Source organism: Neophocaena asiaeorientalis, unplaced genomic scaffold (assembly GCF_003031525.2).
Source record: "Neophocaena asiaeorientalis asiaeorientalis breed wild unplaced genomic scaffold, Neophocaena_asiaeorientalis_V1.1 scaffold134, whole genome shotgun sequence".
NCBI lineage: Eukaryota > Metazoa > Chordata > Mammalia > Artiodactyla > Phocoenidae > Neophocaena > Neophocaena asiaeorientalis.
The window spans coordinates 12777603-12791527 of record NW_020185339.1 but is presented as its reverse complement, the minus strand read 5'-3'; the positions used below and the strand labels follow the sequence as shown (position 1 = coordinate 12791527).

General features: G+C 43.4%; 1 protein-coding gene across 2 annotated transcripts in view; it reads left to right on the top strand.

Annotated features, from left to right (window-relative positions):
- MYRFL (myelin regulatory factor like) overlaps positions 1-13925 on the top strand; it is a 114790-nt gene that overhangs the window by 57499 nt on the left and 43366 nt on the right. For both annotated transcript variants that reach the window (XM_024736972.1, XM_024736973.1), the window contains exons 8-11: positions 1885-1961; positions 3112-3222; positions 5318-5408; positions 11372-11572. In XM_024736972.1, the coding sequence (XP_024592740.1) occupies positions 1885-1961; positions 3112-3222; positions 5318-5408; positions 11372-11572 (480 nt within the window). The remainder of the gene's footprint in view (positions 1-1884; positions 1962-3111; positions 3223-5317; positions 5409-11371; positions 11573-13925) is intronic.

Genomic DNA, 13925 nt, shown 5'->3' with positions numbered 1-13925 from the left:
ACAATCTATCCCCAAACTTGGCAACTGAAAATAATCAGTCATTGATTTGGGTCACATATCTGTAACTTGGTCAGGGCTTGGCTCTGACAGCTCATCTCTGCTCAGGAGTCATCAGCTGGGGCAGCTCATCTGGGCCTAGATCCAGCTTCCAAGATGGCTCACTCACATGTCTGTCAAGTCTGTGCTGGCCATCAGCCAGGAGCTCACAGGGGGCTGTAGCTGGGAGGCCTTGGCTCTTCTCCATGTAGATTTCTCTGTGGGACAGCTTGTGCTTCCTCACAGCATGGTGAAGGGCTTCTAAGAATAAAGGCTTCAAGGCACAGGAAATGAAAGCTGCCAATTTCTTAAGCCTGGGCTCAGAATCTGGCAGAACCTCACTTCAAACTACAGTTTTAAAGTCTTTTAGTGTATAGATCTTGCACTTCTTTTGCTGAGTGTAATTATTTTATTATTTTTGATGCTGGTGCATTTTCACATGCAGCAAGTTCGTAGTTTTCACCGAAATCTCAAAGAGGCCTCTAACTTAAAAAAGCCAAGCTAATCTAGTCAATGCCCCCCCTTTTCCAGTTTAACAGAGGGGAAAACCAGGCCCAGTAAAGTCACACAGTTCATCCAAAATATTAACTGATAGAGCTGGGATTAGAATGCAGGTAGGATGACTTCTGAGTGATCAACGCGTATTTATTACATTATTACCTGAGATCCAGCTCCTTAGGGTGAGGAACATCCATTACCTGCATATTTATTTTCTGACCTGGGCTCAGGCACTGAGTCTCCCAAAGTGGGGCTTTACTGCTGAACACACCAAACCAAAAGAAAACAACAAGCAAACAATAATGAAGTGTATTTTTCTGAGTATGGAATTAATATGAGTCCATTGTGAACATTATGGAACATAATAGAAAAGTACGAAGAAGAGTAAAATTCATTCATATTTGGGATCCACCACTTGGTAGCCTAATTTTTCCTCATTGTTTTCTATTATTAAAATTACTCTCATATTAATAATATTATGCTGTGAAAATGGCATTATATAATCTCATTGAAGTCTATAAAATATTATTTACAAAGATGATACGGTTTTCCATTATATCGAGATACTACCATATTCCTGTATTATTGTAAATTTTGTTTATTTCCAATTTTTTATTGTCATTGATAAAACTGCAGTGAACATCCAGGTACATCCATCCTTGTATGAGGATAAATTCCAAAAGAGGGGTTGCACATCGGACATGTGATCGGTATTTAAAAACACTTGATGTTGGTGGCCCAGTTGCTTTCCAGAAAGACTGTTACTATGCAAATACCTACAAACCATATATGATAGGGCAGATCTCACCAGGCCCTTGCCACTGTCTTCACTAATAACAAGAGTTTGTAGCAACTACTGAATAAATGTCATTCCTATATTTTATTTATTTTATTGTTTTTTGTTGTTTCTTTTTATTAGAATGCAAGCTCTGCAAGGGCTGGGGTTTCTGTTAGTCTCGTCTTCTCATCTGTAATGCCTAGAGCAATGCCTGCTGCACAGCAGGTGCTCAACAAGTATTTATAAAATGAATGAATGAATGAATGAATGAGTACATGTATCCTTTGAGCTGCCTTGCTCCTGTGTTTTACTAGTCCACTCTATATTCCCTGTTTACCTGAAATCCTCTGTTGTCTTGTGTTCTCTTTGTTTAGTTCTACAGGTATTTGTTTCTTTCCTCACCAATAACGCACTCCTTTAAGGTGCCCGACATCCCTTCAGCGACTCGCCCCTCCTGCAAAGTGCCTAACATGATGCCTTGGGAAACTTTAAGTATTTGAAAATTATTTACTAATGAACTTTTTAATTAATAAAGAAATTAATTATTAATTACTTTTTGTTGTTCTACACAGGTAGAGGCCACCAATCAGATAATTGCTATTGAACAGTCCCAAGCAGATAGAAGCAAAAAGATTTTCAATCCTGTTAAGTAAGAATTTCTTTTCTGAATTCCCTTGTGAATGTTTTGGGAAGAAGGCCTATTGCCAAATTTATTTTGTTTATTTAAAATGAATTCTGCTGTAGGAACTAAATTAGTAATAATGTGTTAATATTATGAACACAGGCTTATCAACAAAAGCAGGTAAAACCATTGAAATAATCACAAAAAAAGTCTTATAAAAAGCTCCACTTTAAGGTCATCATTATTTATATGATCATTTATTACTGACAACCTTGCTAACAGCTTTGGTTCCTGGAGATAGATTATGATTAGATCTTTCTTTTAATTTTTCATTTAAATCAGCGTGAGGCTGATTGAATTGATTTCAAGGCTCTGGATCCATGCTGTGCTTACAATTCATTTTTTCATGTTTTTTTTTTTTTAAGCAGTGTTGATAGATTGCCTAATGGGTTCCAAAATAGAAAGCATACAGGACTGGGATTATTCAAAACAATGTGGTGGTCCAAAGCAATATGGCAGTAAAGCAAGAGGTTGCCCTACAGAATGAATGGGATTTGCTTTTCGACTGATTTGGCTGGGATGATTTGACCCTGAGTTAGTCCTATTTGGGGGAAGAAGATGGTCTTATAGCCTGGACGGGCCAGCGGGAGCTCAGCCTGAAGCTCAAGCAGGAGCCGCAGTACAGACAGCTCTGCTCTTGCCCGGTACATCTGGGTCTCCCTCGCCACGAGGCTGTGTGTGCTCTTCCTCAGGAGCACGCTGCCTTCCACAGCCAGGTCAGGAGAGGGCAGATACGTGAAGGAGATGCGAAGGAGTTCATGAGGAGCCTAGAAGAACCGCTTCAGTCGGGAGGCGAGTGTTCTAGCAACCGTGGCACAGGTGAAACAGCTTTTCTCCTGTTGTCGCGGTCAAAGAATCCGTCTGTGGGAGTGTGCGACCCTTACGAGTCCGAAACTCCGGGCTTGAGCTGCTGCTGGACGAACGTTTCTAACTATTCAAGAATTACTCCCTGGCAGCCACTCCTGACCAGGCTGTGGGTACTTTACTAAAAATCAGTGTCCTGCACAGTGTGATGAGAGAGCAGGGGACTGAACATACCTGAGAAGCTAAGAATGAGTCCGATATGATCAAAGACTTTGTGTTCTCTTACAGTCTCTCGATATTTTTGTTGTTTTAGAATCGACCTGTTGGCCGACCAGGTAACCAAAGTAACGCTGGGCCGGTTACACTTCAGCGAAACCACGGCAAATAACATGAGAAAGAAGGGAAAGCCAAACCCTGACCAGAGGTACTGGCGTGGTGTGTATGCCTCAGGCTGGCTGGTTATGTTACCTGATGGCCCAGGGCCCTCCAGCAGCCCCTCTGATCCTGTTGGTCCTACCAGCCGGCAGGCCGGGCCTCCCTCAGTTGCTTCCCTCCCTTCTCTGACTATTTCCGTTTGTTGACCCATCTCATTTACCCTTAGACATCTTTCTTCTTCCATCCTCACTCCCCACAATGCCTCCTCTCCTGCCCAGCGCCCGGTCATCTTGTCTTGATTCTCTCCATGATCCTCTAGAGGGACCATATGTTCATGTCTCAAGGCTGGCCGAGGGTTGAGGATTGACTGCATTTCTTGAGAATTCTGTGTGCTGGCCACTAGTTTAATGACCCGAGCCCTGCAGCTCTGCTGTAGCATTTTTTTGAAAAGAAAATAAATTTGCATTAATGAGTTATACCTGTGGTTCTCATAATGTGGTCCCAGGACTAGGAGAGATGGCATCACCTGGACACTTATTAGAAATGCAAGTTGTCAGGCCTCACCGAGAACCTATGGGATCAACAACTAGGGGTGGGGTCCAGCAATCTATATTTTAACAAGCTCCCAGGTGATTTGATGCATGCAAGTTTAAGAACCACTGGTTTTAGAACATAGGTTTTGGAGTTGGAGGGAATTGAGTTTGAATATTTCATACTGCCATTTACTAGCTGGGTGACCTCTCTGAGGTTTCCTATTCTGTAAAATGGGGACGATATCCATATTTTACTCCAATAAGGTTGTTTCCGGGTTCTAAGTGAAATAATGTAGATAAACTGCTTAGCCCAGTAGATGATGGCTAATCATCACCATCATGACAATTGCTACTATTACTGACTGACTTTAGACAAAGGGGAGAACTCTTGCCCTCCAGGGATTAGAGACTTTAGAGTGTTACAGAAGTTGGTGAAGTTTTTTTTTTTTTTTTTTTTTTTTTTTTTTTAATGCAGTTCTTAAAGCAAAAGCTTTTCTGATAGGGATAGTTTTTATTTTGACTTTCAAGAAATGGTCTAATAAGGACCTAACTGTATATAGCACAGGTAACTCTACTCAGTACGCTGTAATGACCTATATGGGAAAAGAATCTAAAAAAGAGTGGACATATGTGTATGTAGAACTGATTCACTTTGCTGTACACCTGAAACTAACACAACATTGTAAATTAACTATACTCTGATAAAGTTTTTTTTAAAAATGCATCATGCTTTATAAAAAAACAAAAAGAAATAGTCTTATCTTAAAAATGTCTCATCAATGGTACACATGAAGAAGCAATTAAAATCACAGTGAGGGGCTTCCCTGGTGGCGCAGTGGTTGAGAGTCCGCCTGCCGATGCAGGGCACATGGGTTCGTGCCCTGGTCTGGGAAGATCCCACATGCCGCGGAGCGGCTGGGCCCGTGAGCCATGGCCGCTGAGCCTGCGCGTCCGGAGCCTGTGCTCTGCAACGGGAGAGGCCACAGCAGTGAGAGGCCCGCGTACTGCAAAAAAAAAAAAAAATCACAGTGAGGAAGGTTGCCTTGACAACAATCGGAAGGGAGGGTTCTGGTCTTTGACTAAAGTCATGGCCAGAGGATGTGAAAGGTGCAGTTTCCATGGCCAAGAGCAGATCAGGGCGGAAGGAGACTGTGTGGCTGGGTCACCATGCATTATGGCCGAGGATGTGTGGCTTGGATGGCTCTGCACAAGGGGACCTGGAAGGTGGCTTCTCGTTGTGCAAGTGTGCGGCAGCAGTGCTGTGTTGAGGGCCCAGGAATGCAGTAGAGTAAGGTCTGCACCAGGCCAGGGCAGATGGGCTGAACCCAGGCCCCCAGCAGGATGTCTGCTCAGTGAGGGCTGCTTTGGGCCTGCAAAACAGCTCACACATCCCTCAAAGCCGGGCAAAGGGCAGACCCAGAACAGCAGCGAGTGAATCAACTCCTCTCTGGTTTCGCAGGAGGGGCAACTTAGAGCAGCAGAGAAACTCTTTAAATACGCGAACCCATCTGGGTGAATTCACTCTTGATTAACTGTTGGGTGGCATTCGATTGCATACATTATGTCTCTGTTTCCTGATGTGTTGGCATTGGTCTGCTATTTCTGAACTAGGTACTTCATGTTGGTGGTCGGACTGTATGCTGCTAACCAAGACCAGTTCCACCTGTTGTCTGCTCACGTCTCTGAACGGATCATTGTAAGGGTAAGCTCAGTTCTTTGACTTTTCTGGATCCCACCTGCTTTTTCACCTGTAAGTAGACTTTGCATATTCAGTGGAATGCACGAAGTATGCAGTTTCTCAATTGCCAATGATGACAAAGATAATGATAGCAATAGCAGATACTGTTATTTTTAGTTTTTACGCAGTGGTTCTCAACCAGAACTTTTGTCTCCCAAGGGTCATTTGGCAATGTCTGCAAACATTTTTGGTTGTCACAACTGGGGCTGCTACTGGCATCTAGTGGATAAAGGCTAGGGATGCTGCTCAACACCTTACGATGCACAGGACAGCCTCCACAACAAAGAGTTATCCCTCCCTAAATGTCAGTAGTGCTGTAGTTGAGAACGTTTTTACAGTATGTTCTAGGCACTGGGCTAAGTAATTTCTATATGACATCATTTTACGTTGTTTCATTTTTACATTACATTCTTTATACCCAGAGAAGCTAAGGCTTGGGAGGAAGAGAAAGTCATCCGTGAGCACAAAGCTGATAAATGATGGAGCCCAGGTTATAACCCAGTTCCTCTGACCCCAAAGCCCACAGGGTAGGGAAAGAGGTAGGAAGGCATTCCATGCCCCAAAGTGATTGGTGACCCCAGGGACATCTGGGCCACTGTGCAGCACACAGTAATGGCTCAGCACGTTTTGCTGAATGAATGATTGGTCACAGCTGTGGACCGGAGCTGTTGGCAGCTGTAGCAGCATCTGTGAGGGGCCAGGCCAGCCAGCACAGAGAATGCCAGGGCCATGAGGTAACAGGTGACCACAGGCCTGGCAGCCCTGGGAGGGACTGCTTTGTTACGGATCTTGGAAGTGGCACAGGGGGGCATGCACGCTCCAGTAGGGAAAATGGTTTACGATGGGCACGTCCACTTACATGGCTGTTAAACTTTGGCCTGGGGACAAGATCTGCCCATCTGGGGAAGTGAGTCTTCCCTTGCTTTTGCCTTGAGCTATTCTGAAACAAAGGACCCTCTGTGTAATTCTTCTAGTCAATAAAAAGTAAGGCATCTATTACTGGAACTCTTGACACTGCATCTCAGAGTTTCAATGGAAGTAAAGTAATGATGGAAACGAGGTAAAGCACTGATGCTGAGGGCCGGTTCTGTGCCTGCCAGCATGCACGCCCTGGGCTGTGTTTTTATGGGGCCTGATCTAAGCTGTGGCAGAACAGCCTCCCTCGCGGCAAAGGCAGGTGGGGTCCCCTCCTTTGGTCATGAGCTGAGGGCAGAAGTTCCTGCCCTTCCCTCAGAAGGGGTCAGAGGGGTCTTTGACGCCTTACCTGATGTTATCTGGGATCGCTTTGCTGCGCTAACAAATCCGATTTAAGTCAAGTCTGGAAACCTAGGTTGCTTACTTTTTCTGATTCCTCACAGGAAGGAGTAAAGACAGACAACGCCTTTCTTTTCAGAGTTAGGGTAGATTGGATATCATGAAAGTGCCTCTCTGAGCTGTGGAATTCATGCTTGAGTCAGGCAGTCTGCTAGTCACCTGCGTACTTAAATAATTTACCTGGTGTTGAGGTTTCTCCATTTCCTGCTGACAGCCCCTGCAAAGCTATACTTTGGCTGCCGTGCGAGTCTACACAGCAGCATCGTGAGAGGGGCCACACCCCTGGACATTCTGTTACCAGCACTCTGTTAACGGGCACCTTCTCGTATCCAAAGCACAATAATTTCACTCATAATGATGACTTTGAGAAGTTGAAAGTGTCTGCAATTTATGTTAAGTATGAATACTAAAAAGATAAATAATTAGTATAGGTTTGGTGTCATATTATTCACTACGTTTTTATTTTTTTAAAATGATTGTATTCCAGATTCAGTGGCTTTCTTCCAGCCATAATGTTTGGTTAAAGGGAATACCCTATTCTATATGTGTGCTGGGTAACACAAGGGTTACCTTAACAACAATGAGGAAAAAATGATGGTAATAATATCTTCCCCTCAAACTGGAAGTATCTTATTGATATTATTTCATTCTAACCCCAAAACGCTGAGTGAAAATGAATGCAGACTTTTGAATTTGTTTAATCATATAACGTTTAAACCAACCAAGAGAAAAACTGAATTTAAGAAATGGCATTATTGGTTGAATCAGTGAGTTTTAGAAATGTCCCCAGAGCACACGTCTTGCCCCTGAGATTCTAGAGGGCACTAAACAGGTATATGTAACATGGGTTGAGCAGAGGGCAGACCAGTCCACATTCTATAAAAACGCTAGATGTGCCCTCTTGGGTCACGGTCTGGGTCTGTTAGTTTGAGTTCTAGAACGAAGGAAGAAAAATGTGACAATTAAGACATTACAAGGCCTGACCACATTACATGGAGACCTGCAAATTGCATTCAGCAGATCCAGATTCATTTTGAGACCTAAGAGTCATTTCTCCCCATAGCAGAAATTAACATAAGGGCAATTGTATGAAGGCTGGAGTAGATGAATTTTAGGGCTGCAGGAGGGGTTCAGGAGACCAGGCTGGTCAGAATTCTCCTTGGAGAGAGAAATGGTGGGCAGGACCCAGCAATTATTCATCCGGGTTGTCAATCAAAACAGCTTTGGAAATATATTTTGGTCCCGTACTATAAACTGACCAATTTAATGGAAATTAAAATTTACTCCAAAGAACAGATTTATTTCCCAGGTCTTTGTTTTGGGGAGCATTCCCCAGCAGGATTCCTTCAGATTCTCCTTGTTAATGACTAGGCTTCCCTTCAGCTCTACTTTTCTTCTAAAACACATAATTAAACCTGGTTTGAAGTGTTACAAGCAGGAGGGATGATTATTTTTGTCTGCCTTTCAAAGACACGCCAGGGTTTCCTAGTTTTGAACACTAATAAATTATTCCAGTTATCTTCCAGAATAATAGAAATGGGAACGTCCCCCAAAAGTCCTCCTTTATTGCTCTGCAACCGCAGGGTCCTGAAGGTGGGAAACCAGCCCCAAGGGCCAGGAGAGACAAGGGAAGCGATGCAGTTGCAAGGATGGCAAGGTATCGGGGGAGAGCAGAGCCATTTCAGGTGCCATCTGAGTTTTCACTGGCTCTTGCCCATTTCTGACCACAAATCTCCCTTCCCTTTCCCAACACACTAGAGCTACACACACACACGCACGCACACGCACGCACACCTCCTCTGGAGTTCAGTTGGATTTTTATTTACCCAAAGGAATCAAGTGTGTGGAGCAGTGTCTGTTTCACTCTGCAGTTGGGATTCAGCAGAACCGTCTACTGACTATGAAAGGGCTAACTCACGACCCCTTTCATAGTAGTAGCATGGAAGTAGTGTATGACATAAAGAAGTCCTTCTTAAACTTTATGGAGAATAAGAATACCCTGGAGAGCCTGTGAAAACACAGATACCTGGGTCCCACCTCCACAATTTTTGATTCAGTAGGTTGGAGATGTCTGAGAATATGTATTTCTAACAAGCTTCCTGGAGACGCCGATACTGCTGGCCTGTGGACCACACTTAGAGTAGCATCGGTAGATAGCATTTCTAGGCCCATTTTCGATAGTCTCTGCACAAGGTACAAGAATGAATTTCTTATGAACTGCCTTCCTTCAGCTCAAGCTTTCCTATTATGCTCTTTGACTGCTCTTTAGAAGCCCAAACAATGGTAAAGCAAAGAAATTCCAGCTTTCCATTCCAAACTTGAATGGCCTCAAATTACTACTAGTGTTTCCTATTCCAAGCATCTGCAGGGGGCACCATTTACATTGTATTCTTTGTGAACAGAGTTCCCTTGGAACTGTGCAGCTCTGCAGATGCGTTACTGAGAGCAGATTCATTGAGTGTAGGTTGAATGGTTGTTACTCTGTACAGCAGTGTGTGGAGGATGAACTTGAGACTATGCATCCTCATTTTTACGAAGTGTTCATGCATACGTGATTTCATTTAATTCCCACAGCCCTGTGAGATAGGTAAAGAAGACACTATTATCTTTATTCCTCAGGGGAGAAAACTGGTACAGAAAGGTTAAGTAACTGTCCCGAAGTCACACAGCTAGTTTGTGTCACAATATAGACTAGCATGTTCGGGTCTTCTCTAAATATATGAGGCTGTGTGATAAATAATAAAAGTATTTTAGAAACTGTAATTCATTCTGATGTTTGATAGCAATCAACCGCTATTGGGCCACATCTGAACACAACTTCATGACTCCAGAATGTTTTTCTGTGATTCCATTTCAGTTTGCTTTGACCCATTAACATTCTGGATACCAGAGAAGGGAAATAAGTTCACACATTTTATAATAACATTTCGCATTACTGATGAGGACTCCTCCTTAGGGCTCTATATTTAAACCATTGTAGATATGTGACCCTTTCCAAAATGATTTGAACATGTTTTAGAGATTTGAGTTTTCATTTGATGAAATCCAAGTGAGATGGTTGTAATTGTTCCCCAAAATCGAATCTACTTATATCTGCCGTTCCAGTACTGTCAGGTTACAAACAGGATAATAGTTATCCCAAAGCTCATTAAGGAAAAGAAAATCCATCACTGTCCTATTCTGCTTCCTTGAAGTGGCTCATTATGTTCAGAGCAGAGGAAAATGCATCAGCATTTTATGTGGCATACCTTTGGATTTAGTTGATTGCTCGCTATAAAAGGATTTGAGTCAAAGCCAATTTACCATTCACAACCAAGGAGGCTCTAGGGATCTTGCGGAAAAGCTCTTTGTTCAAGTGAATTCACACAAAATAATGTTCTAAGTTGTTACTTTATATTCTTTCCCTACTTTTGTCTATCCAGTGTCAATAGTTGAGTCTTCCAAGCAGCTCAGGGTTCAGACAGGTAGGAATGAAACAGGAAATTGCACGCGCCTAAGTTTTTTAACTGAACCCAAACTTAGATCTGAACTTTGAGATTTCTTCTAATTATTATTTGTAAATTGGTAACGCATGCCTATGGTAAAAACATTCAGATAATACCAAGAGAGTAAGAGAAGGATAGGTCATAATTTAAAAAACAATTTCGTTGTGAGGATTTTGGTGGATTCATAGATCCCTACTTAAAGATATGGTGGAAATATATTCAGTGGCAACAGGGAAATGGGAAGGAGGGAAGGCAGTACAGTGGAAAATTCTTGGGCAAAAAAATTTATTTAACAGTAAAATCTCCAGAACTTTCTCTAGTCTAATAGATTCACTTGGATTTTCTTTGAAGACTGCATTTGGCCAGGGCTTTTTTAGGCAATACCACAAAAACTCAAAGTTAGAATCATTATTTAATAATCAAAGGAAGCATAATCGCAGCTCTAGAACTCATTAACTTTGTGGCCTTGGGCAATTTGTTTATTCTTTCAGAGTCTCAGCGTCAGTAAAAGGAAGATAATGGTCCTATCTCATAGAATTGGGGTGTGGATTAGCACACAACAAATGCAGCTGTTATAGTTCTTCTGTCAGAATCATCTGTGTTTAGGGAATAGCTGAGGTATACTAAATATATTTGTATTGTCATTTGCTTGTCAATTGTGTATGAAATCATAAACGTGAAGGTGTTTTGAAACTGTGGAAGGGCTAGCTAAATGCAAGGGTTTTTTTGAAATGATCTGAGCTTTAATAAACTTGTAATATTTTCTGATGTAATATTCTGGTTTTAAATCATTATTATTATTCTCCCTGAAAAAATACTCATTTTGAGTGTTCTTCTTCCTTATCATCCACCTACTATAACTAACACATTCTCAATTCCATATAGAGACTGGACATTGCAAACCATGACACACACGCTGAGCTTCTGCTGGTGGGGGCAGAACAGTTAGGAGAGCCTCCCTGGCTCTCCTGGGGTCACAGTTATTCGGATATATCAGAGTGTCCCAGCCAACATGTGATTCTCAAGTGAAAGACTTGGCTAACATTCTGTTTTCCTTTGAGGAATAAAGCGATCATCTATTCCTGCATCTATAACTTTAATTGTAACATATTTATGTATTTTCTCCAGGCCTCCAACCCTGGGCAATTTGAAAATGACATTGATGCATTATGGCAGCGAGGACAAGTTCCAGAATCTGTTGTTTGTCATGGTCGAGTGGGCATAAACACAGATGCACCGGACGAAGCCCTGGTTGTCTGTGGCAACATGAAAGTGATGGGGACGATTATGCATCCCTCTGACAGCCGGGCAAAGCAGAACATCCAGGAGGTGAGCGCGGGGCGGGCCTCGGACACCTCCTCTGACACCCGAGTCAGGAGTTCTGGGCCCTCCTGGCCCCCGACACGCCTGGCACAAGGCATCTCTCCATGTCACCTGCTGGTGGGAGACGAACATGCTGCGTAACAGTTACAAGTGTCGGAGTCGTTAGGTATCTCTGCTGAAATTGTAAAGCAGTTCCTACCCAAGAGAATGCACTTCCCTGCCGGGAGCAGTGGGCCATGACAGCACAGCACTGGCTTCGCAAGCAGGAAATCTCTGAGTTATTTCCCACAGGCCGTTGCCTTTCCATTGTCAACTGCTGGAGCTTGCCTTTTCCTTTCCATCTCCAAACTTCCATCTCCTTGTTCCTCTTTCAAACGCTGTCTCAGTCCAGTTCCTGCCCATGTTTCTCCTGGACCTCTCCAGCCCCTTCCTCCTGGAGTCCCTGGCACCAGGCCTGCCAGCCACTGTCTTCCCCACTCAGCATCCTTCTCTGAGGAGCAGTTAGAGAAACTCCACCTCCCCACGCCTCACTCGGGCAATCCCATTTCCCCAGGTTACGGGTCAAGACTTTCTCCTCCTGCGGGGAGGCAGGCGCCTAGTGGCCATCAGAAGTCAGGCCCCGAAACCGGGAGGCGGCTCATCCACTTCGGACTTGCCTGGATAAAACGCCTCACCTCGCCGAAACTCAGTGTCCTTATCTATAAGATGGAAATGGTGCCTCTCTGCCTGGACCCACAGAGTCTTTAATAATTTTTAACCCATTGAGATAAATAAGTACTGAATCATCTCCGAAAGTCACAACTGCTGTGAAGACCTAAGGGATCGCGATGACGATGCCAGGTCACTCCTGGTTCCACCATTCAATTCTGTGTCCCATTCAGTGCTTCTGCCACCTCCTCACCTTGTCACTCACACTGCTTCTCCTGTAAACATTTTCGAGGCGGGGTGGCAGAATAGTTTTTAAACCTCCTTTCCTTATTCTTTCTTAGTTAATAGGAGACTTAATCTGTAAATCATTGGCCATTCTTCCAGACTGCATTCCTTTCCCAGTGCAAATCTGCACTGGTTTTTCTAAACCAGCCAAGGAATGTCCTCGTTGGCTGAGAGGATTCCAAAGAATGGTTGTAATTGTAGACTTGTATACTGGTCGCGAAGCTGCAGTTTGTGTTCGAAGAGCTGTGACCTCCTAACCTGATGGGAACTCTCAGGGCTAGAAGGTTCTCACATACATTTCAAGATACAAGTCTTAGATACCGTGCCTCTGCCTTTTAGAAAGAAATGAACTGGCTGTGTTTCAGATCACACCAACTTAAACTTATCCTTGCAACTGGCTAAACAATTCTCCACCAGGCCTTATCTGAATGTAAATGGAAGATGACAAGTGGGGAAAGTCCTCCACCACCACTCCTGCCACCACTGGGCTTTCCCCAGAACTTCTTTTACTAAACGTCCTCAAATGGTGTTCCTTGGTTTGAAGAAAACATATTGTCTCAAAATAACAAGGTTCCCTAGAACTTCTCAAATCCCTCTAGGAAGACTTCTCCATGAAGTGAAATGTCACTTAATCCAGGCTCTCGACATGAAGTTCCTGTATCACCTTCCTGCTCACAGAAGCAGGAGGGAATAAAGAGGAGGTGGTCTCTGGTCAGAAGGCAGAGTTTTAGTCCTGATTCTGGCACCCACTCGCCCAGGAACTTTGGCCCAGACACGCTCTATGACTCTACTATTCTCTGAACAGGGAATGCCCATATTTACTCACGTTAAGAACTTTTTCTAAGCTCCTATACGGGAAACATTTTTTAGCTGTATAAGGCTAAGCAAATAGATATTACTATTATTTACTTGCAAAAAATGCAAATTACATGTAATTCATCTATTAAGTTATTTCACGTTAATATATTTGTCCTGAATAATTTGTCCACATTTATGAAATACATGTTTCTAGAAATCTTGTCTATCCTATCACCATTTATTACAGACAAGAGACATGATGGTAATGTTGATGATGGTGCTGACAGATGTGTGAACTTCATCTTCACCTCTCTCTGACTCAGTTTTTCCAACTTTTAAAAGAAGGCCATTCTTCCTAATGTGCTGGGAAGTGAACCTTTGGTTGACCTGATTGCAAGTGTAGGACTGGAGGCATTTCCCATCAAGGACGCACGGCAGCCAGAGCTGGCTTCTGAATTAGCTGCTGTGAGACAACTGTAGTGGCCAAACATGTTGCCTGATACCGTGTTGGGAGGATGAACATCCGTTGCGGCCGTGTCTGACTCTGCGTCTCCTCGCTCAAGGCAGCGAACGTGGCTTTGCAGATATTAAGCACACAAGCACTCTGCGTGGAGAGGCCTGGAGGAGA